Consider the following 27,511-nt stretch of genomic DNA (forward strand, 5'->3'; position numbering starts at 1 on the left):
TATAGAAAAGGGTTTACACAGATATATTATCATTTGTAAATGTTTAACAGCATTTAATGACTACATTTAACAGCTGAACAAATTGTTGAACAGACCAGTAGCAAAATGTAACAGCAGCTCCATGGATTTCAGCTTGCTGACTATGGAGATTTTACTGATATAGCCACAGGCACAGGCTACCTTCAATGTCCAAAGTCATTAGTGATTCGTGTACTACTAAAGGGCCGCTCCAGGGTACCCATTTCCTTGCATTACTGTCTACCTTCCACCACAGCAAATCAAAGGCCTATTCTAATACCTCTGCCTATCTTAGTATACTCCCGAAATAACACAGGTGAGAGGGCTCAGGGGTATTTGATGGCCAGAATAAAATGGAGAGAGATAGAAGCATGCCACTTTTGTGGTACATTTGAAAGCAGAACAATTTATTATCAAGAACGAGAATATCAAACAAGAGAGAGGGGGAAAAAGTTCATCAGTTTCAGTTTTCGCTGCGATTTGATCTCTTGGACGCTTCCAACACAGAGAGAATGACTTATTAAGCTTAGAGATTCTTCCATTTAATCTTACGCCTCTAATTACAGTTTTTCTTTTTTTTGCCTTATCGTGTAAATATAGAAGTGCTCTGCCGAAGCCAAAGATCACAGTAGTTATTAAGAGGCTATTCAAAGGGGTTTTTAAAAGTTCTGTAAAGTGCTTTATGCCCCATTTTTGTCCTCATCCCCGACAAGGCAGTGGCTCCCTTGAGTCCTCTTTGTGATCGATATAGGTTACTCATTGCCAGTCGAAGGTGCGCTTCACCAGCCTGAAGAAGGTTCGGTTGTGTTCCTGTAGGTAGGTGCGGAGCTGCTGGAGGACGGTGCTGTTGACAGCAGGGTGAGGACGTCCCTTAGACTCATGCAGACAGCGTTCTCGACCATCACTTCGGATACAGTAAAAGCCCTTGGTCTGGTTGAAGTAGAAGTTGGAGGATACTATCCTTGGGGGCAAGTTCAGAAAACGCTCCACCTTCTGAAGCTCTGGCAAGGGGTCTCGTATCAGAGCATCCCCATCTACGATGTGGATCTGTTCCAGGGGGAAGTGGCGCAGCCAGTTGCTCATGTGCACGTCATACAGGCTCCTCTGAATGGCCTTGTACCGGATATTCAGTGCTCCATTGCGCACTAGCAGGTTCTCGATGGCTTGCACCGGCTTGTGGTTTTCCAGCCGGTTGAAATACACCTGGGTATAGTCGGAGATGACCCGCTCGGACGGGTCTCGCAAGATCAGTAGCAACTTTATGGACGAGTTCATGGCGCAGATGCGTTCTGGTGCGAGGGCTGATGTAAAGTAACCTGGTGTCTTCTCCACCGTGATCTGGTTAGGGTAAGAGTAGGGCATCAAGTCACGGTACCACTCAAAGCCCTTGGCATAGTTCTCATCCCAGTCAAAGAAGTGCACCTCGGTGGCAGCAGCGGCAACCTCAGGGTGTATGTCTAGCATCTCCAACAACGCTCTTGTGCCCCCCTTGCGAACCCCAATAATGATACTGTGCGGGGCTCTTTTACTAGTCCCTGGGGGTGGAGAGGAGGGTACATCTCCAGAGACATCGACTGGTAGTCCAGGATCAAGGTCCATGGAGTCCAGTGTTATGCCAAATCCTGCCTGGACGAGCTCAGTTGGGGCAGCGTATGTCTGGAGAACCAGAAGAAAGGCGGATGCCAGGAAACAAGCCATGGTGATGGTACAGAGAGTGGAGATTGGCTTAAGATGAAAGCGGACAAAAAGGAGACAATGGTTTAGCTGTGGACCAGATCTGTCTTTTCGAGCTCAGTGATAACAAGAGCGGTGAGAAGTGCAGTCTTTGTCTGCCATTGAATTTGAACGGGTGGAGGAGGAGAAATCATCGGCAGTCCACAGCACATCTGTAGAGAAGAACAAAGACAAAAAGAAGGAGAAAAGTCTTTCAGATTTCAGGCATATAAAGCAGAATGAATGTCTGTATTATACTGAAATGGCACTTTCCTCATTCCCCTGAAAAAGTAATCCGACCATAAATACAATCCATGTCTGTTATAAGTGTATCATCTCAAAAGGATAATCTCAATTCATCTTTCTTTGAGTCTCTTTTCATCTTTCTTCATCCCATCTGCTTTCTTCTCTAACTCTATAAAGTAACTTTCAATTGATAGGGAAATTTCTCCGGCTGAAAAACAGTTAGCCAGACAGCTCGTTAGAAAATGTGTCTAAAATATGCAAGTGTGGCTGCAGGCCAAAAGACAAGACCAGAGTGCTCCTTCTTCCTTTATCAGGTCAGAATCCAGACTCAAATCAATACCGGAGAATCAAATCATGGCATTTGGAGACTTATAAAGGCAAGTTTATTGCAGGAAATCAGATGAGTGCTCACTTCTAGATGACTTTGATTTCCTATACATGACAAGAAACATCAATACCTGGGCAATGAAATTCAGCAAACACAAGAAGAAGGATATAGAGCATTATAATGTTGCAGAAGAGGTTTTCCCAACCACATTTGCTGTCTTGTCTTTTTAACTTCTGTTAAATAATTTTAATATTCACCCTGTTTTCTTGCGAATGTGCGCTTGTCAAATTGTTTGCGTTCACTTAACCAAAGAAAAACAAAATAAGAAAAACATATGTAAAAATGTTCCCCTGCTCTGCAGCAGAAAGCCATGAGCAGAAATAGCAGAAGACATTTTGTTTTAAATGTCATGGAATTAATTGAAAAAATAAAAGTCTTCAGATACGTTCATGTGGAAAACAAGTTGCGAGAGCTGTTGCTTACTCTGTGCAAGTCAAAACAGCAGGGCCAGGCTATGCAAACACCCAGCTTCAACAGCAAAGGTCATGGTAAGGTAATCTCAACATACAAAGATATTCCCTGCCTGGGAACAGACTAACACACACACACACACACACACACACACACACACACACACACACACACACACACACACAAACTACAGAGTACTATTCTGGATTTATACGGCAAGCAGCACATACATATTACTCATCACTTATATTTGTATAGGCTAAAAAAAAAGGGTTACAGATCATTTTCACTCTTTTCTTTTTAAACTGGTCTTCTAACAGAAGTCACTTCAACACACTGTGGTGGGATTTGAGCATGCAGGGGGTGATCTTCCTACCAGTAAGATGCTGAATTACTGTGTCATTTCTTTGTAGTCTCTTATTACATCTATTGGGGTTTAAAAGGGTAAGTTATTGCACGGCTTTTATAGCAGCAGGAAGGCTGTTTTCCGTCGAATTTTCCCATCAGAAAAAAAATAGGAAGACTGTTCTGTTTTGCCTAGATAAAGAGAGGCTGATGAAATAGAATCTTGTGACATTTCCATTTTGCCTAATCCGCAGCGAGTGTGTACAGTAAAATACCAAGGTAATAGTTACAAAATAGTAGTTTAATTTCAAAATGATCCACCATTGTAAAAGAAAGGTGTAATTTTACAGTAAGATAAGAGCCACAACACTCATTAGAAATTGATCAGAAAACATGTTTTGTTGAGAAACTGTCAGTAAATTATAATTAAAGAGGATCATTGATTTGTGAGGCATGCACAAAACTACTTTTCTGAAATCTGTGTACAGTACTTTAGTGTTTTTTTAGTGATCAGCTGTTATTAATATGGCTCTGCTTGCAGAAATGCTCACCTCGAGTACAGTTTAATCACAGAGGTTCCTCTAATTAAGCGAAGTACGGGAGAAGTATGGCTATCAATGTGCATTTTTTACGATGTCAGTGGCCTTTCTCTCACCTTTCAGAGTCATTCAAGCGTATAAAGGCTATGACACATGCCCCTACTTCACACTCCCGTCTGTGGCTTGAGTGTGGGACTGGGCCTGTGAGCTGACCTGCCCTTCAGGGTTGTGCAAGGAGGCACTTATGTGCTGTGACAGGCGTGCCTGCCTGTCAGCGCTTCCCTGGCAGAGAGCTGCCAAGTCCAATGCTAACATCCAGGCAGCCAGACGAGCTTTCTGTCTCATCCAATTCCCCCCACTCCTTTCACAGCACAGCACCACCTGGAAGGAGTCATTGTTTCACATTCCACCGGGCCTTATAGCTTTATTCAGCACTTGATGCATATCTCTCCACCTTTTCACATGGCAGCACCGCTATCTTGCAGACCACTTAACCAAGACTACTTCTACTGAACAGTGTTGGGCCAGTGGAAGGTTACAACACCTTCTTAGTCCCAGAGCATCAAAAAGCGATGCTTGGTCGGGTGCCTTTGGTGTTTGTTATTGATGCAAAAAGTCTCCTTTAGCAACGGCCCCTTGGGCGTCATTTTTAGACGTGCTTGGTCGGGACTCTCTGCATTACTTTTTGGTGCTCTGGGTCTGGACGTATTTTTAACTGGCTTGCGCCCCATGAACGGGACAGTTAGGTTTAGGAAAAGATCGCAGGTGGGGTTAAAAAATATGTGTTTCACTGACACGCCGGTAAAGAATGGGACACGAACCCTGGTCTCCTGGGTGAAAGTCTTGTGTTGTTTGACCCATCCACCACCCCAGCCAACCTTCTCATTGGGATTTTCAGTCTTCCATACTATTCACAAACGCTATTAATACTATGCCATCTTACACCACTGCTGTCGAGCTACTGCTCTGCCCGGTGCGTTTAATACGGACGCTAAAGTGGGATTTTTGCGTCTGTATCTGACACTGAGCGTCAGCATTTTACAAGTTGGTGGTGAGAACCGGTTGAAAGTTACACACCCCAGGTTGGCAGAGAGGAACTAGGCCTCACTGAGTAGGATATAGCACCTGTGTGTGGTAGCTTAGTGTGAGCACTGCTGCTTCACAGCAAGACAGTCTGGATTCAAATCTTGGCTCTAGTCACGTTTTTTGCATATGCAGTTTGCATTTTTTGCTTCTGTGAATTTCCTACAGGGATTCTGGAGGTGCACCATCTTAATCCCCTACATGTGTGAGCATAAAGGTGCAGCCAAACCAGAGCTGGCAAGGTGAAACACAGATGAAACTAAAAGGTTAAAGTGTTTCTACCATTTGATCAAATTATTTTCAATTCATTTTATTACCTTGATGTCCTTCCACTCAGTGCAGATATGCATTATCCCTCCTGTTTGAATGTTTGTATAATTTCACTTAGCAGTGATATAAGATTATTAACTAGGTATGGACAGTGTAATGTAACCTGCCTTCAGTCTCCAGGTGAGCTGTTCAAAATCTGCAGGGCTTTCTACGTCACTAGCCGTAACAACGGGGGTTGCTAACGAGGGGGCTAACGAGGGGGCTAACCGCTAGCATGTTAGCGGTTAGCCCCCTCGTTAGCTCGCCATTGCAAGAGAACCTCCTTCTCAATGGCAAAACACTGCTACAACACACACAAGTTCACCATAATCTACAAAAGAACTACTTCCATATCCCTGTTCTGCAGGTATTCCACGCAAAGTTGAAAGCGCGCCCTCGTTTAGAAGAATTCTCCCGGCTAATCCTGCCTTGTACTGACTGAAGTTAGAGAAACAGCTAGCTGATGTGATCCTTACCTAGCTACTGCGCATGTGACTCCCAACAAAGATGGTACAGAAGTTGAGATGTCTCACTCTGTAGCTAAAACTCAACACACAGGGTGAAAAGAGGAGCTGCAACAATGTGCAGTACAACAAAAATATGGTGTTTTTTGAAAATTAAACCATGTAAACCTATTCTGGTACAACCTCTAAATACAATTACGTACCTGAAAATGAGCATAATATGGGCACTTTAAAGCCACACTATGTAACTTTTCCCACTTCGGTCCCCCTCCAGGTTGGAAGCGGAATTGTCCATTACATTACATTGTGCAAGTTTGCCAGCTCGGGTAGCGGATCTGTAGTTTGAATGAACTGGACAATGTAATGTAATGGACAATTCTGCTTCCAACCTGTAGGGGGACCGAAGGGGGAAAAGTTACATAGTGTTGCTTTAAATGTGAATATTTTCTAGTTTCTACACTCCTCTGTGACAGTAAACTGGATTTATCTTTGAGGTGTGGACCAAACAAAACATTTGAGGACGTCATCTTTCAAAAAAATTATCAAAACTTTCTGATCGAGAAAATGATCGTTAGATTAATCAACAATAAAAATTACCGTTGGCTGCAGCCCTAGTGATGTATACCAGTGGCGGCTTGTTGATAGAGGGCGCTGGGGCGCCGCCCCCATCAAAATTCCATAAATATAAATGTATACAAAAATGATATAAAAATGAAATAAAAAATGAAAAATAAAATAGTTTACTTATAACTGGTAGTAAGAGCCTCAGCATTTAATAAAAACTGGCTTTAATCAGTTAACTATTTTCTATGTTTCAATATGTTTCCTCCGGTTTCTTGGCTGCAGGGACGCCGGCCAAATGGATGTGTATGTGAGTCCTTAAACTTTCGGCCAGCATGTGACCTGAAGCTGGTCTCTAATTGGTTTCTTAAAAATTCTCCTCCGGACGCACCTCGCTGCGTCCCTGGCGAATCAGAATTGGAGACATGTTATTTTATCCAATCTGATTGGTTCTCAACACCTGTCATTCAACTCTTCCCCCGGCCGCTACTGGAGAGAGAGAGGTGGACACAATAGTAGCGCCAGCAGGTAGCTCTTGTGTTGCTGAAATGGTCTAACCACTTTGATTAAAGTAGGAAACTAGCAACAATAAACAAGGAGAGATTTGTGAAAGAGAAGTTATACAACGTCGTGGAGCTGCCGACCCCGTCCAAACGGCGTGTGAATTGAATATTCCGGTGAGTTATCTTAGCTGCTAGCTAGCTAACAGCAAATTACTACTATCGGTTTTGATAACCTTGAGAATTGTTGCTTGATTTGTGTTTTAAAGCCAGTCGGAATTAGCTACTAACCTGATGAACCTGATAAAAGGGTATGATTAATATTGAAATTGTTGTTGTAAATTTTAACTTAGCTGTTGGTTAATTCAGCTAGACACGTATGTGTTCCATCCTTTAGTTGTGACTGCTATGTTTTCTATAAGCTAGTCAATTAAGGACAAATAACATTGAGTTTAAGCTAAAATGTTTAAGTGAAATGTGGTTAAAATGTGTAGTATGTAAGAATATTTTGTATCTTGAGGAGAAACACAAGTGAACTGTTACGATGGACAACTGAGTGATTATTCTTCACGTTTTGTGCAGGCTGTTTTTTTGGTGAGACTCTACTGGGAGACAGAACTGTGCTGCTCAAGTCACCGCCGTCATACTGCCTCCTGGGTTTCATCTTCATCTCCACCATCTTCTTACCACTCACTAGATCTTCGCCATCGTCATCTCCACTACTCACAGGATTTTCACGTCGTTTCCCTACTCTATTCTCTGAGGAGCCAGGATGGACAGTTTTACCTGCTAAGGGTGGTGGTAGGAACTTGAGTGCACTCAAACTAATGAAACAGGGTTGAACAAACAGACTGATTTAGTATTCCCCTGGTTATCTCTATGAAATAAGAGATCTCAGTTTTTGGTTAATTTGGTTTTATATTTTTATTTTCTTTTTCAGGTTTTTGATATTTAAGTTGTGGTTTGAGTACATTGGGTTTGAACCTAATTGGCCTATCTACCAAACTGATTTTGATTAACATACTGAATCATTTAGTTTAGCCATGCTAGACTTCTGGTAAAAGATTATTTTGCATAATCTCAAGTTTTAAAGTAGTACTGGTTGTGGGTGCAATTTGTTTCATGCCCAAGCTACGAGTTAAATGAAGACAGGAAAAAAAATAACCCTACAGTTAAGTCAAGTTACTGTTGTGAGTTAAAAAAAAACTCAGTGAGTCACTATCTCATTCTGTTTGTAACTTGAATCTTGAAAGCTCTTTTTAAATACATAGTTGTTTAAATAAAGTTGTGCTGGTTGTTTTGCCCAGTTTCAAAGTACTGCTTTTTATTTATTTGCCCCCCCCACCACCAAAAATAAGTGCCCCCCCCAAAAATAATTATCACCAGCCGCCACTGTACTACTATACAGATTTTACATTTCAGGAAAGACAGCAGTGTTGGATAATCTGTATCGGCAAATACTGAGCATTTAGGTACTGCAGCTGGTATCTGGACGAAAATCACTTCATTCCTAATAGGAACAATTAAGCCCTCCTGAAACATAGTTAATTCCCAGCTTTTCTTTCAAAAGGCTAGACATTGGCAAATTTTAATATTTTGCAGTTTGCGAATGAAAGGGGATCAATTTGAGACAGGAAGCAAGGAAATCAATGGGTAGTGACTTGACCGCACTTTCACTGAATTAATTTTAATGTGCATTAGCTCTGTGATTGGCCAATATTATGCTCTAAATGCCTCCCTGCATTGCACGCTGGGATACCCTTCTTGACGTGTGAATATAATTGTTATAAAAATGGAACTCAGTACAGACAAAGGCATGATTGCTTTTATAACAAAATCCAACCTATACCGCATTCCCACTTGAACCTGCCAGATAGAGCCTCACCACACGAGAGATGCACTTGCCGACCATTATCTGGGCTATAAAACTTGCCTTTCACCGGAGCAAAAAGTGATGCCTGCCGCCTGAGCTGACAGCTCCACCAACTGATCTGCACTATTCATTATATCCCACCAGGCTAAGAGGAGGGCTTCACAGGTTCTCAGTGGCACAGGAAACCAGGTTCCCACTAATTATCCCAAACTGCCGCTTCTATACATCTACAGAACAAACCCTCATTCATATTCAGCACGGACCCCTGCCATTAACTGTGGCAGGCAGCAGGTATTGCACAGGACAACATTGTTGTTCTAATGGGCGCTCATTAGAGACGCTCGTACAAAATCATTATTACTGCAATAAAGCTTGATTGCAATTGGTGGCTTTTGTGGATGGATTGGATTGATTTCAAGCGAATAAGTTAAAGGTATTAATCATGGTTAGTATTCATATTTTCAGTGTGGTCACACGCAAATACACAAATGCAGTTACGATGGCAGTTGGAGAGTGTTTTGTTTTTGGCACGACCAAAGACAAAATATGTAATCTGAAGTAGAATTGAGTGCAGAGACAACCTTCCTTATCGCCTGTTTTTTTCCATCTTCTTTCTGTTTAACTAGCTCACAGCATTGTTGGATGATCTCTTGTAAGATACAGTGACTTCCCACCCAAAAAACTATCACTTGGGACGCAGAAACGCACTCACCATCTTTCTTTTTTTCTCTGCACTTTCCCCTTTGCTCCTTCTTCTTTTCCTCAGCCATTCTCTCCAACAAGCCCTCAAAAACCCAGTACAATATATTACCCACCCACACACATCTAACTGTAGCTCTGAAACTGTACTCCCACATACTGGATGGGTTTTAAATTATGGATGCATTTTGGTTCACAGTGGGATTCCTGGCATGGATTTATTCATTTCTGCTACAACAACGAAAGACTTTAGCTACTCACAGAGAATGGAGATGATCTTTTCTTCCCTCCTTAACCTTTATTTTTAGATACAAAGATGCATCTAATACAAACAGACACTCTGGTTTCATTTCTGGGGATGTGTACACAGAAAAAATAAATTAGTGTTTTAATATCCAAAACACAAAGGAAATCAGCATGCAAGGGATTTTAAAGGGACACCTTGAGCACTGATGAGTATTTCAATCCTCACACAAAGCGAGTTTGGTCATGAGGTGAAGAAATAATGAGTAAGGTGTCCCCATCTATTTACATTACTGGTATATCACAGCCACTTACTGGTGAGTAAATAGGTTGGAGGCTGTGGGTGCTTGAGGAACAGCGGTATTTAACCCCCAACTGCCCTGTGGAGCCAAAAAGTGACCTGCCATAAAAGAGCGGAAGCTCCCAAGACACATGACAAGTGTCAACTTCCATTGGATAAAGACTTAGAGATACATTGGTACTTACAAGACTGTGTTGGTATTAGACCACAAGGAGCACCCCCAAAATGATCATAGATCAACACGTCTCTTAAACAATTTCAACAAAAACTGAACGTTAATACCTTCATGAAGGGAGGATGTATTGCAAGACTGTTGGATTGGATTTTTAGGGCCCAAGTGCTGACAGCGGCGAAGGCCCTATTGAAACTGAAGGAATTATTTTTTATTTTTTTCAATTATTTATAAATTGCCTTTTTGAGGGGCTTAAAATACTCAAAAACTCACCAAAATTGGCGGTCGCATAAATCCTGGTGAAAATGTACGTATTTTAAGGGTTTCGGTAATAGGCGCACAAAAATGGCTCGCTAGTGCCCCCTACAAAGTTAAAAAAATGTTTACCCCTGCAGTACGTTTAACGTAGACTAATGAAACTTGGTACACATATGTAGCATGTGAAGACATACAAAAAAGCTCATTAGAGCCATACCCTAAACCCAACAGGAAGTCCGCCATTTTGAATTGAATGTTCAAAATTAGTGCGATTTTGGCCATTTCCACGTGTCGTACTTTAACGAACTCCTCCTAGAGATTTAATCCGATCAACTTCAAATTTGGTCTGTGCCATTTTAAGACATTAAAGATAAAAAGTTATTAAAAGAAAAACTTTTTGTCATAGGGCATGACTGTAGCGGGGCGGCCATTTTGAGCATTTATTGATGAACGAAGGCATTGTTGTAACTTTAGTGTACATTGTCATATCTGCCCGAAATTTCTCAGGTTTGACAAGGGTCCAGGCCTGAGGACATCTACAGGTCAAAATTGACTTTTGGTCATAGCGCACCCTGCTGGCAACAGGAAATCTGCCTTATATGACAAACATCATCCGATTTACATGAAACTGATAATGTATGGTCTACATGTGATACTGAGCCGCCCCCTATACATTAACCACGTCCATGTACTTAGGCTAGGTACTAAGGTAGAGACTTGTCCTCCTCCTATGATTTCTTTCATAACTGGTGACCCATTTAAGGTCTTATGTGCGGTATCATTGAACTCAGCAGAGAGTTTCTTTTTGATTGGTGATGTTTGACCCACCCTCTATGCTGTGGCCACGACCCCCTTTCAGAACTGGTGACCAGTTTAAGGTAGAGTCTTATGTGAGATATCAAAGAACTTAGCAGAGACTTCCTTTTTTATTGGTAAAGATTTGCCCCGACCCCTATGCTTTGAACACGCCCCCTTTCACAGCTAATGAACTGTATGACGTAGAGTCTTGTGTGAGGTATCATTGAACTCAGCAGGGAGTTCCCTTTTCATTGGTGACAATTTGTAGTGTCTGAGTGCCGCGCTAATGCACGGTCGCAAGGAGCGGCGTCCGCCAGTAACCCTGACACGCAGAGGAGCGAGGGCCCATCCAACGCTGCTTGCAGCTTTAATTGGTTTTGTTTTAGCTAGGTGAACCTAATAAACTGGCAACTGAGTGTAAGTCAGTAACACTCTCCTCTGGGGCCACCTGGTGGATAAGTATCTCTAACTAATTTTGTATTCACAACATCAATGTTAGCGGATGAATGAATAGTTTATGTCGATCAACATACAAAAGAAGAAACAAAAAAACTTAAAATACAAGACACAGGAAGCAAAGTGCTTTTCAGGTCCTACCCTTTTTACAACGTCCATACCTTTACATCTTTAATTACAAAAATAACCCATCTATCGTTTCTCAATATGCAATCATACAACCCTATAATAGAAAACATCGCAGAAATCCCCAAAAAACATTTGCCAATCAATCAACTGATCAATTAACAACTTTTTGTTGTTAGTTGGAATGATACGGGCTTCTCGCAGCTGCCTCTCATTACAGGAACCACGAGGGGGGACAATGAAGCTGTGGAGCCCCCTCAACTGGAGTCTTACCCCTGGTCCATCATTGATCCCTATTCAACCCACTGTTCATCCCCTCGTACTTGAATCCCAAAATTTCATCCCACCCTTTAATGGCTTGGTCTACTGACTATTCATTGTCTCATGCATCTGATGAGACTTATACATTTGTTGTTTGATGAAAACCTGCACTAGACTTTTAAGCTTGAGTCTGAGAAGTCCATAATGCCATTATTAGGACAGGTGTTATCTAATAGTGATATACACAGTTCTATGTTCCACCTCAGCAGCATTTCACACGGTGAAACTGAAGATGGAGAGACAACATGTCCTTGTTTTGAGCAGAAATTATACTGCAGCTCTGACGGTAAGCAATAGTTGGCTATTTCGGGAGCTCATGAGTAACACAATGACCTAATCCACACCCACTTGTCAGCAGAGGCATTCATTACGGACTTCAAGAGGAGGTAATCTGCCATTTGCTTGTACAACCAGACACATGTTTCAACTGTGATCTTCTATACAATACGTTGAGCTAAACCTTCACAGTATAGCACTCTTTTCAACCCTTTTTTCCCCTGCAGAGAGGATCAGTGTGCAACAGTCTCTCCCAATTACCAATCCTTCTGCCCACTGCCATCTGTGCACAAGTAGAACATGAGCCACCCAATTCGATGAAGGCCTGTGCCTCATGAACACATCAACAAAATCTGCATAAAGATCTTCATCAACAATGGAAACATTCTCGGTTTTCCTGATTTTGGTCAAACAATCCTGCATCGAGCCACGAAGTGTCATTTCGCCGTGGCATTGTCCCTCCAGTTACCCAGCCTGAACACACCATTGTTTAAATGACACGGATCGCTTTAGCAATCTCTTTCACCCCCGTTGCATACCCTGGCCCAGGCTTCTTCCTATTTAGCTTTGACATTTGTCAATGCTCTGAGATTTATTTCAAGCATCAACTGACATTGTCTGGATTCCCAGGAGGCATTTTCGCAGATAAAATAGGCTGACTTGCTCATCACCCTTGGATGAGTGGAGGCAACCAATCCCAAGGACGCTGACTCACTCAGGGAAGTGTTCCCGCGGTCGGTCAGAAACAACAAGACTATGAGAAAGAATTCAATCAAAGGATGGCCTGATGATACTCATTCAGCCTGCCACTTCTGATAAAGCACCTATGCTTTTCACAGCGTCGAGATCTCCCCGCTGCAACAGCTTCCTCATCACCGGCTCAGAGATAAAGCTAATTCTGCTCCACCGATTTAATGTTACTGTAATTCTTATCATGCTTTCCCATCAAGCCTGTACTCGTTCTCACAACGAGTCTGATCTCCTCCATTGAAAGTAATTGCACCAGTTGAGCGCAAAGGGAACGCTCTGAAATGCCGACTCGATCAAAAAAAATGCACCAACTTTACCCTCTCTTCTTCTTGTATTGGTTCTAATCCTTTGGAAAGCCGATGCTATTTTGCAGTCTCGCAGGCATCCTGCAAAACTGCAATATACATGCATACATTATGGATGAATTACTTCATCAAATAAAAAACAGGGCATCTTGTAATGAACTGTGAGGATACTCTTAATCTTTGATGAGGCCTATCTGATGAATAGTTTAATGAGAAAAACTATGGGAAGGCCTGCTGGGAGCTGACAAAGATATCACAGTTCTAATGAGGAAAGTGCAGACAAATGTGTAATGTTTGGAGAATTTTATGATCGTGTAGTGTTTATTAAACTGCATCAATCTTACCGCTCATGAACAGCATTAAGTAACACATCAAGTGCAATCTCACCTTAGCAAAGCTTTGAGTTATGCACTGGGTAAGCTGTACTCTAGGGCGAAGCATGTACTACATATTAAAGGTGCAGTAAGCAATGCTGCGCAAAGATTGTTGATATTTGAACACAACTGTAAAACAAGTACAACGCACACAGAAAATAGAGAGCTAGGTGACAGTGAGGAGCTATTTGCTAAATTTGACCAAAAGTGTATTGGATTAACATAACTTACTATACCTATCTAACAGACTAACGTATATATGTGCAATAGGGGCATGGTATTTTCTTCGAGGAGGTCAACTAAGATATCCTGTGTTTATTTCCCTTAACTACAGCTGGTGTGTGCAGTTCTACACAACTTGGAAAAGCTCTCGAGCTCTGGCACGACAGCCTGCTATTGGTAGGCGCACGACACAGATCTGCCAGTGTTTTCCTGCCATCGCAAATATGTATTCAGCACTGCAGAACTCAATGTTTTTGGACCTTCTGCGATGTGCTGTTGGCTGCCAAGCGATTCCACAGCAGGCTGCAGCTAGCGAGCTGATAATAATGCATTCAACTTAAAGTCATTTCCCACAGGGGTGTCCTGTGTTTGCTCGCATCAGAGGTCCAAGCATTATACAGTTAGATGTGTCAGTACTGGTTATGGTGCTCCATGCTACTGCAGCAACAGCAGGATATCACCGGCACACATAGTAAACACACAAGCGGGAGCACCCTCTATGTGGCCAGATGTAGTGTGGATTAACGGAAGTACATTGCCAGGATAAAGCCTGGCAATGTACTTCTGCCTCTCACCTTCCACTCTCTGTGTGTTGCCGTTCTCAAAATCCCTTCGCTTCGGGAAACAACAAACGTCGAGCTAGCAAGCTACAGGCTGAAATAGGCATGTTTTGAAGAAAATGTTGATTGCTATCCTGGAATGCATCTGTGGTGTAGCCAGACCTTACTCCTTACTACACTGATACACAGTGAGCAGAAGAGAGGCTGGCACAAAACAGCATATCTGTAGTTTCTTACTGACAATCAGAAAAGTGAGATCTAGTTGGAGAAAGTCAGAGAGCAGACATCAACTGACCCCCAGAGTACATGACTTGACTGTCACATGAGTGCACAGCCAGGATTAGATTCATTGGTGTCTGCAGTACGTGCGAATGACAGATCAATGAAGCGTAACTGTGAGATATGCAGATCAGGAATGGAAAAGAGTATCAGACTGACACAGACATCACACACACACACACACACACACACACACACACACACACACACACACACAGTCTGGAAGGTCCTTTAGCCACAGCAAATGACCTTAAAGTGGAACTTACTCACAGTGTCAAACTACCTCATCTGCATAAGTGAATCAAGTTGTCGCCTCACGTGCTGTTCATTGATTATATCACGATCAGAGGGATCGGACTGTGTAGGTTGAAACTTGCCAAGTCATTCTTTTAATTGTGTTTTGTAGCAGGCATATCCAAAACATTTCATGAAGGATTAGGTCATACCTTTTAAAGCCTGTCTAATATGAGCCCATATATATACTGAAACGTATCGTTTCTCCTGTTCATACCAAAGTTAGCCTTTCAGCACAAAATGTCTTGTTTTTGCTACTAACCTCCCACTGCAGCTCAAGAGAGAAACAATGTACAACCACATGTTTGCTATATCTAATTATATACATGAAGTCTGGGACAGAAGAAAATGTACAACTTACGCACAGTAGCGGGCTCACGAAGTAGATCTTGCCGAGCATCATGTTGCCTAGTTTATGAATGTTCAAGCATACTTATGTAAACACACACGTCTCTTTCTGTTTGTCCGCTTTTCTCTCTCCCTCTCTCTTGCTCTCCCTCCAGTCTGTCCTTCTTTACTACTTATTTGGAATGCCTACAGTATCTTCCTAATCTGTTAATTTTGTACTTGTACAAACAATAACTTCTATTATAATTTATTTTGGTCTGAAAGGGTTTCATGTTGAAATGTTAACTTTATGTTAGAACCCTACCTGTATTTACTCTTTATTGACTTTCTATTGTTTGTTTGTTTTGTTTTATACTTTGTAACCTGTATGTATATATATTTTGTTAGTGTCAGCACTAGGAAAGTGTTTATTTAAAATGGGTCTGAATAATCCTATAATGGATGGGCTGTGTAAGCGGCCAGACACGGAAATAAACAATTCATTCATTCATTCATTCATTCATTCATTCATTCATTCACTGTCCAGGGAAACACATTTCACACTGATGTAGTCTGTATGATGACTGTGGATTTTATCCCCCCCCCCCATACTTACACTGCAAGTGCATTAGGAAAGGGATCTTTTAATGTCCAGTACAAACAGGAGCAATTATTACAGCAAGCAAAACCTGTTTAAATGTTCATATGGGCACCTGACTACTGTGTCTAGATAGACTTGGAAAAAGTGCAATCCTATGATTTATAAGTAGGTGAGTATAAATCATGGTACATTTGGAAGAATATCTGTATCTTAACGACTACTTAAAGCTCTTTAACATAGTACAGGAACCATTCACCGTTCACACACTTTCATACACTGCGGCCGAGACTGCCGTACAAGGTGCCACCTGCTCATCAGATAAACATTCACACACATTCACACTCCGATAGCCTTTTGAAATATAGCTTAACAAATATATAGGGCTGCGACTAATGATTATTTTTCTTTATCAATTAATCTGTATTTTAGGTCAGAAACTGGGTTCTGAGGGCGCAAGGTGACATCCTCAAATGGCTTGTTGTGTCTAACCAACAGCCCAAAATAATATGACACACACAGAAATAGCAAATCTTCACATTTGAGTGCCTGGAGCTGGCAAATGTTTGCCATTTTTGCTTGATTTAACAACAAAAAATGATTAACCGAGTATCAAAATATTGTTTCCAATTAATTTTCTGTCGATTGATAAATGGGCTTCAGCTCCACAAATATAGAAATGTATTCTCATCATGACCATTGACGGGGACACAAACTGTGCTCAGCAAATGATGCCTGTGACTGTGCACAGTGGCACCTTGGAGGCAAATAAAATCAGTGGCCAACTTTGAGCAACATTTTTGTAATTTTCTACAGTACTTGCAGGGCAAACTAGATCGAAAGGGAAGTGTGAATCTATAATAACAATCTCCAGCTCCATTTCCTGGTGCCTAGTCTCCGCCTCTGTGGCAGGGAGTGGGTTCAGAGGTCTGGCTGAGCAGAGATGGGGGAGGATGTCAACCATCATAGCAGCATGCGGCTGTCCTACGCTCTATCATTACATTGTTTACAGCGTTTGCCTTTTGCTTTGCTCCACACCACTGTCAATGTGGCACCAGGCAGCTAGTCGGCCTTACCTCCAAAATTTCCACTCTGCCTGAGAGGAAATGAAAAGTACCAGCTGGGCTCTACATCTGCTTTTAAGCCGAGTTTTCACTCCCAGCAAGGCTGTGTTTACACATTTTCAAGGAAGGCTAACCACAAGTGTTGGCACTCTCTCTGCTACTTTTTATTTTCTCCTCTTGTTCTCCCTGACAAACATAACACTAGCAGAGGTTCCAATGCAATCCTACCGTACACGTCTGGTGTTCAGCCTGCATGGCGAGGTGGGATTTGTCATCATTTAAAATCACTAGAGCACGCACAAACTGAGATGAGGTTAGGGTAAAAAAAAATAAACTTTTTTTTATAAAGTCACTCCTGTTAACTGAATTAAATGCACATCGAAAGGAAGACAGAGTTGTGAGGTGAGACGCGTGTAAATAATTCAGACTCATTTAAACAGCTGGAAAGACCTGTCTCCAACTTAATGACAATATCCATGCATGTGCAGCTCTGGGGGATGTGACAGAATCAGGTTAAAAAGATAGAGGGACTAAAACATCACGTCACTTCAGCAGGGTGACTTTCATAGCAGAGCAGAGCATCGTCGCTGCGGATATGAACCCACAAGCTAACGTTGGAGCCCTGGTACGGCTAATGAGCAGTGTTGGAGAGTAACATGTAATGTTACGTAATTTAATTACAAAATAAAGGTATTTGAAATCCGTTACAGTTACAGTTACTGGGGGAAAAATGTTTAATTAAATTACAGCTACCTATGAAAATGTTCATCAAAACATTTTAATATTTTCTGTAAAAAGCTAGGCTATATGTTGAATACTATTCGTTGTGTTGCTTTGCATGTTTATCATGTGCACAAGGTCTTCTTTTGCCATTTCCAGCTTGAGTAAAGTTTGATGCTATTCTGTTGCTTTCGATTGGTTCTCCTGTTTGAATTTTTAAGTGCCACCCGTCTGACAGTTACATTGCCTGTCAAGCTGTCATAATTTTTTTTTTTTAAGTAATCAAAAACTAATTAAACATAATAAGTGACATTACTTTGATAAAGTATTTGCACTACTATTACACTTTAAATAGGTTAACTTGTAATCGGTGACCTATAACGTTTCCTTCCCAACATTGCTAATGACTATGCAGTATTGGATATCCCCCAATGAACTAGCACTCTCAACATTTCAACATTTATTTATTTCAAGCACAAGACAAGTCTTATCAGAACTACGTAACAACTTATAGTACTAGGGCTTCTCACTGTCAATTTCATCTGTGCCCTCATGATGCGCCATTCTTCATGAATAAGTCATCAGTGTCCCACGATTCCCCTTCGGCTTATTGCTCGTTCTGCCGCCTCCATGGCCCTGTAAAACCAACGGAAGTGTTTATGGGAGATAAGAGGCAAAGGAGGTTACAGGCCCAATAACGCCTTTTATCGCCTCACGTTCCACAGCAAGGCCCATTTTATGGGTGAATTTGCTGAAGACGAATTCTTAATTAGAGAAGTTTGTGCACCCGGCATCGAAGGCCTAATGGGGGGGATAAAAAGAAGCAGGAAAAGGGCATCTGCAGGGTTGCTTGTTGGCCTGCTGTGTCACTTAGTCTTATAGCAAAAGATGAAAAAAAAAAACAGCCTTGTTTTGTTCTCACAACAATATCAATGAAAAAGGGCCTTTAATGGGTTTGTGAGGCTTGTTTGGTTTGGTGTGAATACAGTGTTTGTCTAGACGAGTTGGAGTCCTTTGTAAATTAGCTCAGGTTATTGATTTTCTCAGGGGCTTATCTTTATTAAAGGAGTCTACCTTGTCAATGGAATTACTGCCTCAGCCATTAATGTCAGCTGATTCTATTTCCCATTATTGTAAATTCCTGCCCATGAGACTTCAATGGCTTGTGGTTAATAGGAAATACATTGTTTTGTCCTGAGATTATTTGAATAGTCAACAAGATAATATATAACTTTTGTTTCCTACACTTTAATAACCAATGGAACCCTTTTGTCATCTTGTTCTGGTATCATGAAGTACCACCTTTGACAATTATGAACAAGGTGGGATGGAAAGGAACTAGCTCAAATGTTTAATCAGCCAACTTGGTATCACCAGACCAGACCAGATAATGACTAGGACCCTGTCTTCCCAGTCGCCTGCATATTAACTGAGGAAAAAAAGGAAAAAATTAATTACTCATTTTCCCAGACGGGGGAAGAGGGCTCTCGTCCTTGGTTGCATAATTTTAAAACTCCATAATTATCTCAACTCCATAGCAACAATGAAGCAAGATTACATGAGTTTTCCTCTGTAGGCTCCTCAAAGGGGAAGCAGATTGGGACTGAACACACTTTACCTTGGCGAGAAAAATGTGTATGACCCTCTCAACCTAATTCTCCTCACAGTAAAAGCACGACAAGGGGTGGGACAGTTTTCTGAAGTTAGCCCAAAAGAATGTGACAGCTTAATTTAGCAAACAGTGGAACAATGGAACATTAGTGGAGAAGTGTGATGCCATCCTCCCCTTCTCCGCTAATCAACCCCTGCTGTAAAGCCTAGATTAACCATCTTTCACTTCATTTGGAAAGAGGGTTGTTTTGGGGTTTGCCTGATTATATCTGTCTCGAGCACACACCATGCTTCTATTGGTATTTAACAAAGATTAGCTTTAAATTGATGATTAACCTTTGTAATCCTGCGTGCATATTGAAAATGGCTTGCGTGTCTTTACCACAGCCGCACAAAAGAGAAGCCGCATTATCGTTCGGGGAAAATTAAGGCTCGGAAAGCAAATGAGGCAGCGTTATCTGCCTGGTGCTTGGCTGGATAATGAAGACAAATCTTCAGACTATAGAGCCATGTCATAATGAATCTGAACCGATGAATTATTTTGCTTACTTGGCGTGCATCTTTTAATAAAACTTCACTGTGACCCTGACAAGCAAATTGCCGCCCATATCTTGCAAAGAAGCAGACTTTACTTGTGGGAATGAGTGGTTGCTATTGTTTAGATTGCTGGGATTAGGGAGTAATCAGACATTAAATGAGTCATTTCTCCGTATTTAACTCCAACTGGGGAGGTAATGGTTTCATTTGCTGGGCAATGAGTTTTCACATGTGGTGTACTCCTTGCATTAAATTACGGGCAAAATGAAACTGCATCTGTTGCTCTGGAAATTACAGATGCACACATGCCGCTGGTTAAACCTCTCTGTGCAGAATACACTTCAAAGAACCTCTCTAGTGACTTCACCCATTTCAGGGAATAAAAAAAGTCGCACCGACCTCACAGAATAGCAGTGCTTTAGAGAGCAAAGTAGGAATAACAATTTCTTGTGTTTGACACAAACAGAGCAATACACACCTAACTTATGTCATCTGCACACTGAACCTGGGGAACAGGAACTGGGGCTGGTGGAGTAGACTGTATGCACATTTCTACATAGTATATAGTACATAAGATTACACTTAAATTTGAGTTGATGGGAAGCTTCTTTTGGTAGTTCAAAGTGCTAGAATTAAAACACATTTATATTTGATTAAACTGATGATTATTTATTTATTGTTCATTCTATAAAATGTCAGAAAAAAGTGAAGAATGCCCATCACAATAGCCAACACATCCTCATATCTAAAAGACAGAATAGGTCGATTGTCAGTGGCTCCCAAAGCGACATTAAGACCGTTATATTTCCTTCCGCACGTTGGCCATTTTAAACAAGTGACAACGGTGGACATTTTAATCATGTGACCGTTTAACGCAAGGAGCCCAGTTTAAAACTTGTTATGCTTAGGCAACAAAAATACTTAGTTAGGGATAGTAAAACATCAGGCGTTGACTTGGTGCTGGGCAGTGTAGCAGTTTTTACTACATAACAAAAAAGGAAAATATGTGTCATTACAAACTGCATGCACAATCGGCCGATACTGTTGTTTTCTGGGTCAGGATGGTCTGCAATTGCCTAAAGCCCAATAATATTACTTTTTTTTTTTTTTTTTTTTTTTACCATATAACACTACGAAAGCCAGAAAATATTCACAATTCAGAAGCTGCAACTAATAAACTAACAAAATTGTTGCTGATTATTTTTCTGCCTATTAATCGATTCATTGACTAATTGTCTCGGCTCTAAATACATGAGAATATTACTTTTTATATAAAACCTCTTTAATCCTACTAGTCAACTTCCCTTCAAAGCTATAAATCAGAAGACACGAGGACAGTAGCCAAAACCACCTTCTCTGTACTTTTACATATAGTGATGAAATGAGGATGGTGTATTATTCTTTGAAACCTTGGAAGCTGACATCAAATGCCATACCTAATCCCCACTGTGCTCCAGACCTCTGGAGCAGATCACAGCCCACACCTTGTAATCCTGCTGCAGTTTATTAAGGGGGGATGATGTAAAGAAGCAGCCGTGGGATGAAAACTCATTGTGAAGGTGAGTGGCAAAAACATCTGTTTGAATGTTATTGGGCTAAGCTCTCCCCGAGTTATCCTGTTAAGTTTTTATCACACACTCACTCTTTGAACCGACAAAAAGATCTTATCAAATATAAAGTAAACTACTCCCTGTGCAATACTCAAATATGAGCAAATATGGAGCAAAACCCCATTACAGGAGCAAAAGTATTTCCAATAATGGAATATGCATACACACACATCAATTGAACATGCGTGCATGAAATATTTACCTGACACTAAAATGAAGACTAGTAAGTGGGTTTGTAAATGATACGTGAATACTGGAGCACAGATTTGAACTAAATGCATATTTCAAAGGAATCGTCCTCTTTTACTTCAACAGGGAGAAAAACCTTTTAGCTTTAAAAAAAAAAAAAATCATTTCAGTCTGTGTATTATTTACTCAAGTCATTCGCTTTAATCCCAATTAGGAGATAATGTTATTTTAATGTTGCCTAGATGATAAAAAACTAAAAGAAAATAGGAAAATAGTCATCATTATCCTCCTACACCCAATTTATTGCGGCTCATAATTATCTATTTTAATTAACTATCATAATTATTAACTGGTCAAAAACTCAGTGCTAAAGATGCTGAACAGCTGATACACACATACTGTAGATTTGTGTGTGTGTGTGTGTGGGGGGGGGAATGACATAATTACAAGATTAGAGTGAGTAAACAAAACTGCTATCAATTGAAATGGAAAATATAAACGACTTTGAAAAAAGAACATGGAGGAATCAAAAGGAAGCTATAATCTGAATTTGTCCGCTATCAGAAGGAGCTCCAAATTGGGGTTTCTTTAACAGATCAGTGATTATATCTTTATATGGCCAGACTGTCACATATGGTAAAAGCAAGCCAAAAAAGAAATATTGACCAGTTATTTCAAATCTGTTGTATTGGGATTTAGATTAAAACGACAGGGCCATCTTCGCTACCATGTCCCTCACCTTCTGCTTTCTTTGTGTTGCCATTCTAAACTCTGGTCGATTCGGGACACATGCTCAGAGCTAGAACCAAGAATCAAATAATATTTATCTTGTTTTTTTGTTTTTTTTAATTCTCATCACACACTCGACAGCCATTTTAATTCCAGAGCTCGCCTCCCTACGTTCACATGTTCCACCAAAACAAGTTCCTTCCCGAGGCTATTTTGCAGAGGCACCTTGCTTCCGATTGTGATTGTTTTAAAGAAATGCCAATAAACCAGAGCACGTTTTTCTCCCATCCCAGAATGCTGTGTGGACTTGCCAGACCCTCCTCTGCCACGCTGTGGAGGAAGGTCTGGCAATGCGAGACTAATGCCGTTTTTCAATTACATGGTGCCTGCTCGACTCGCCCCTACTCTACTCGCCTGTTTTGGTTTTCCATTATAAAAAATAGTCCCTGGTACCTGCCAACAGGTACTTTTTTTTAGTATCACCTCCGTCGAGGTTCCAAGCGAGCTGAGGTGATATCAAAAAAGGTGACATGAAAACCTGCAGACTACTGATTGGTCATAGAGAATCGTCACTAATCACATAATTGCTAAAAGCAAAGCTGCCAATTTTAAAAAGTTTAGCCAGCTGTGTTTTTTTTGCTGCCTCCAGCTTCTTTTGAAACAAAAGTTGTAAAAAAACAACACACCTTCGACGCGTTAGGTCATTGCAGTTTCCTGCGGCGTCACTATGACGACCAGCCACGCTCGCCTCACGCATGAGGTGGTACTAAATCTGCAATGGAAAAAGGAGGACGGGGAACCGCGGGCGAGCCGAGCCGAACCGAGCAGAGCAGAGCGGAGCTGTTACTAGTAGTGGGAAAGCGCCACAACATGGTGCTCAACAGTCTCATTCAGCACCACGGACAGCTCCCTGCACAGCCTCAAGAGATGCTGCTAAACCCTTCGACAGTAAGCATGACTGAGGCATCATTAACACCGGTAAGATAGCTTTCTCTGCAGACTAATCTGTGCCTATCACTTTCCCATGTGTGTGTGTGTGTGTGTGTGTGTGTGTGTGTGTGTGTGTGTGTGTGTGTGTGTGTGAGACTCCTGTGTTACTTAGGCTACTTACTATTGACAGAACATCTATTTGTAAAACAAGAAACTAGGGCTTATTTGTGTTAAAAACTTAGCGAGGGCTAAATGTTTTGATCTGACGGACACTGTGAGGACATTATTTCCATCTCCTCTGTAACTCGGAAATCAAAGCACAGACTGTCTATGCTGCCTTTGTTAGGTGTTTGACCTTCCCACAATAAACCTAAATCAATGTCTCTAATTTCATATTAAGACAAACCCAGATCTTTGGAACAAATGTCAAATGCTGCTTCGGGTGGTGGCGCGAGAGCGCGAGCCCGCAGGACCGACCAATGCTTGACATTTTGTTCTCATGAGTATTCATCTGCTCCTGTAAGATTACTACCGCTAATGTGTAAAGAACGGGGGGAGCAGACAAAGGAGAGAAATGGCTTCAGCTGCCTCGTGGAGTAAAGCTGAATTGGTAACTTTAGTTCTTTTCCAAAAAACTTGGTCAAACAAGTTTGTGTTCCTTTGCAAAAAAGTTCTCTAATCAACGAGTACAACAGCAGTCTACAGTATGTTTACAGATTTAACTTCTTCAATCCCAGTCAAAGTACAAACTCGTGCTGTGAAGCCACAGAACTTTATTTTAGATTCTTGTGGAGATCCCAAAGTTTCCAAAGATACCAAATATGGCAGGGTGAATTTTTGAGGGGGTTGAAACTCCAGTAACCCCGACAAAGGCCCCAGGCCAAAGCGTGTTGGTCCCACAATAAAAGTGTTCTTAATGCTAAGAGTTGCTGGAATTTTGACATTTTAGATTATTCTTCTTCTTCTTCAAGCATGTTGTGTAAGACATTGCAAGTAAGTCTTAGGGAAGTGTGTTTAAAGCAATGCACAAAACATAAAACTGTGTGTTTCCATGTGATGGAATGATGCAATCATAAAAACGTGGAGTCTAGGTGTGGAATATTGTGTTAAATTCTTAACAATGTATTCAATGTTATAGGGCATTAAAGGTAGCCTGGTCCTACCAGACTCTGGTACATTTCATTTGTCCAGAGAGTCTGGCCACTCTCCATTGACAAGTGTTAACTTCCTTGGAGGCGGTTACTCTGTTGAAGTTTAAAACTATTGGATCTATTGACCAATGACCAATCGCTAACGTTTGGCCATGACGTCGGCTTAGCATCGCTAGCGTTCGCCTTAGCCACTCCTGCACCACTAACGGAGCGAGCTGGAAAATCGAACTTTTCGCGAACCCCGTGGGGAGGAGGGCCACCATCGTGGCCACCAACAAAACTTAGCAAAGATTGTTCTTGCTCGGGCTTTAACTTCTGGATATTCGGCAGCGTTGCCACAACGGACCGAATCGCTTTGCTCGCATCTTTCTACAACTCTAGCGCACGGCCTCAACATCATCGTTCTCAGCCACTCCCTCTGTTCACTGATTGGACCGCCAAAAATTTGGCTGGAGAAAAGCCAAGACTATACCGCAAACCCAGACGTAGTACTGAAGGGAAATGAAAATTGAGCATAAGTACGTATGAGGGCGGAGCCAGGCTACTTTAAAGGTACATAAAGGGCAAATAAAGTACACTGCTATTTGGACACTTTTGTGTGACTCGCATTGACAACTGGACATCTTAACTAAAAAAAAAAAAGAAATACAGTGATGTGTATAAAAGTAAACAGAGTGGCAGTTGTTCCAAGAACCAATTGGATTTTACCCAGGGAAGCCTAGGAAACCCCAAAACAGCACTTTGAAAAAGGCTGTCTGATTGTTACAGTTTTTGACGATTGATCACACACTGAAATCAAAAGTATTACACCATTTTCAAAACCTTACACTCAAGGAGCAAAACATTGGCCCAGATGTCCACCACTATAAGCACAATGTCAGCCTCAGACTTTTTGCAAAAAAAATACACACAGTGATTTGCAACACACTAAACACACTTGTATTCATTAGACACATAAGTATATGTGTCACTTCCTTGCAATTCCAAAGCACTGACTGTCAGATTACCACACCTATGAGCCAACCTGTGAAACACAGCCATCAGCAATAATAAAGATTGCTTAATTGTAGACCCACCATTCAGGTTTAAGCACTATAAAAATGCAGCAGGTAAGTTCACCTGCTTTCAACCAAAATGGAAGGAGTCAGAAGAAGAAGGAGGGTGAAAGGGGACAGAGGAGGAGGAGAAGGAGGTAGAGGAAGAGGTACCCCTCAATCGGGCCATGGAGGACGCCTGTGAACAGGTCGACTTGCAGCGGTGCAAGGATGGATTGGACATTCAACACGGTTCTTCCCACGTTGTCTTGCCAATGAGGATATGTCGCCTGTGATGTTGATGAAATCCTCTGGCCAGATCTAGCTACGCGAAGTGATAATGTCGAGTATTTTCTGATCTTTCTGATTCTGATGACCAGATCTTTTTTGTTTGTTCTGTAATTTTAACCTGTACGGGGTACAGTATTTGGTTACACTTTACGTGAAGGTATTTACACAAGAGTGACATGACACTGTCATGAACCTGTCATAAACATTATAAACAAGTCATAAACGCTTCTTTTAGTAAGTGTCATTGGGTTTTTGTCAGGACAAGTTATGGTTATAGGGTTAGGGTTAGGGTTAGGGTTCATGTGTCATGACTGTGTCATGACAGTGACAAATGTTCATGACAGTGACATGTCACCCTTATGTAGATACCTTCAAGTAAAGCGTTACCCTGTATTTTATGTTTGTCTGTGGTTTGCTGAGCTAACAGTGTTATACACATTACTGTAGTAGCTGTATGAAAACTAGGACCTGTTTTGTTGGGATTCTCCATGTTGACTGATTTGGGTTATATGGAGAGAAATGAATGATATTTTCCTCAGTCTGCAGCATTGGTCTTGTGTAGTGTTTGGTGAACTTATTGTATATTTGCACTTTCTCTGTGTATTCATTTACAGTATTCTAATCACTGAGAAGTAGAATTGCTAAAAGTGTTTTAGGTTAGCAACAGCAGTGTGTAACTGGTTCAAACAGAGTTAAGTACAGATTTTATAAATTAGTGTATAGTTTTTGCAAGAGTGTTTCATTTTGCAAAGGGTCTGAGGTGTTCTGCTGGTTGGGTGTGTGGTTGTGCTAACTGTGTGTAGTGTTTTGAAAAACCGGTCCCTGTTTTCAAAATAGTGCTTAAGCGTGCACGCACACACACACACACACACACACACACACACACACACACACACACACACACACACACACACACACACACACAGACACAGCCACATGGGTCTATAATAATCCTGTCAGGGGTCCCCAGCAAAACGCTAGACAGGCTCCAGTATGTCCACAACTCTGCCGCCAGGGTCCTCATCTACACCAAGACCTGGCAGCACATCACCCCAACCCTCATCCATCTTCACTGGCTCCCAATTAAGTCCCGCATCAAATATAAAATCCTCTTTCTCACCTACAAATCCTTCCATGCCCCTGGCCCCACAGTACCTCTCCGACCTCCTCAGTCCATACACCCCAACCCGAAACCTGTAGTCCTCAGACGCTGGCCTGCTCTCCATTCCCCACACCAGACTCTGTACCTTTGGAGACAGGGCCAAGGCCGATTGAAACACCTTCAGCTAAACAAATAGTATAATATCTTAAAAATAAATTCATAAAAATGATGTAATGTTTGCTGGTCGGTTGTTGTTGAGAATTATTATATATATATATATATATATAGTTGCAATACACTCGTGTAATATTAAATGCTTTGTTTTGATGTATAAATCAGGGGACAAGCACTGATAAGGATCGAGCAGTTGATCTGACACCTTTCAATATGTTAAACGTTCAAAAAGCTGCCTTAAAACGAGGCTCCTCTTCATCCCTGATTATCTTAAAACCTCCACGTGAATGGGAAAAGGCATGAAAATCATTTCATTAAAATAGTTCTTAAATACTGTGCTCTCAGGGTACCAGACAGACGAGGAACATATTTCACAAACAGAAACCAGTGGAAATCTCATATCCATATCTGTTACTTTCCCTTCCTCAGCCTCACACACACACACAAAAAAAGCACACACGCACCCCACACAAAATAAATTGATACATATGGCAGAGCAGAGGCATCTGAATCAAAACAAATCCCACTCCACATGACGGGGTCGTGATCTCTCCGAAGCG

At 41.4% G+C, this 27,511-nt stretch overlaps 1 protein-coding gene across 3 annotated transcripts in view; it reads right to left on the reverse strand.

The window, feature by feature from the left end:
* Positions 1-404: 404 nt before the first annotated feature.
* hs3st1l1 (heparan sulfate (glucosamine) 3-O-sulfotransferase 1-like1) overlaps positions 405-27,511 on the reverse strand; it is a 35,300-nt gene continuing 8,193 nt past the window's right edge. Inside the window, exons 1-2 of one of the 3 annotated variants that reach the window (XM_028603949.1) lie at positions 15,246-15,346; positions 405-1,904 (exon numbers count right to left, since the gene is read on the reverse strand). In XM_028603949.1, the coding sequence (XP_028459750.1) occupies positions 775-1,716 (942 nt within the window). In that variant the 5' untranslated portion in view covers positions 1,717-1,904; positions 15,246-15,346 and the 3' untranslated portion in view covers positions 405-774. Of the gene's footprint in view, positions 1,905-6,113; positions 6,174-15,245; positions 15,347-27,511 lie in introns of those variants that run through there. The other 2 variants (XM_028603951.1, XM_028603950.1) reach the window with 2 other exon arrangements.

The sequence above is a fragment of the Perca flavescens genome, chromosome 17 (genome assembly GCF_004354835.1).
Source record: "Perca flavescens isolate YP-PL-M2 chromosome 17, PFLA_1.0, whole genome shotgun sequence".
NCBI classification, from domain to species: Eukaryota; Metazoa; Chordata; class Actinopteri; order Perciformes; family Percidae; genus Perca; species Perca flavescens.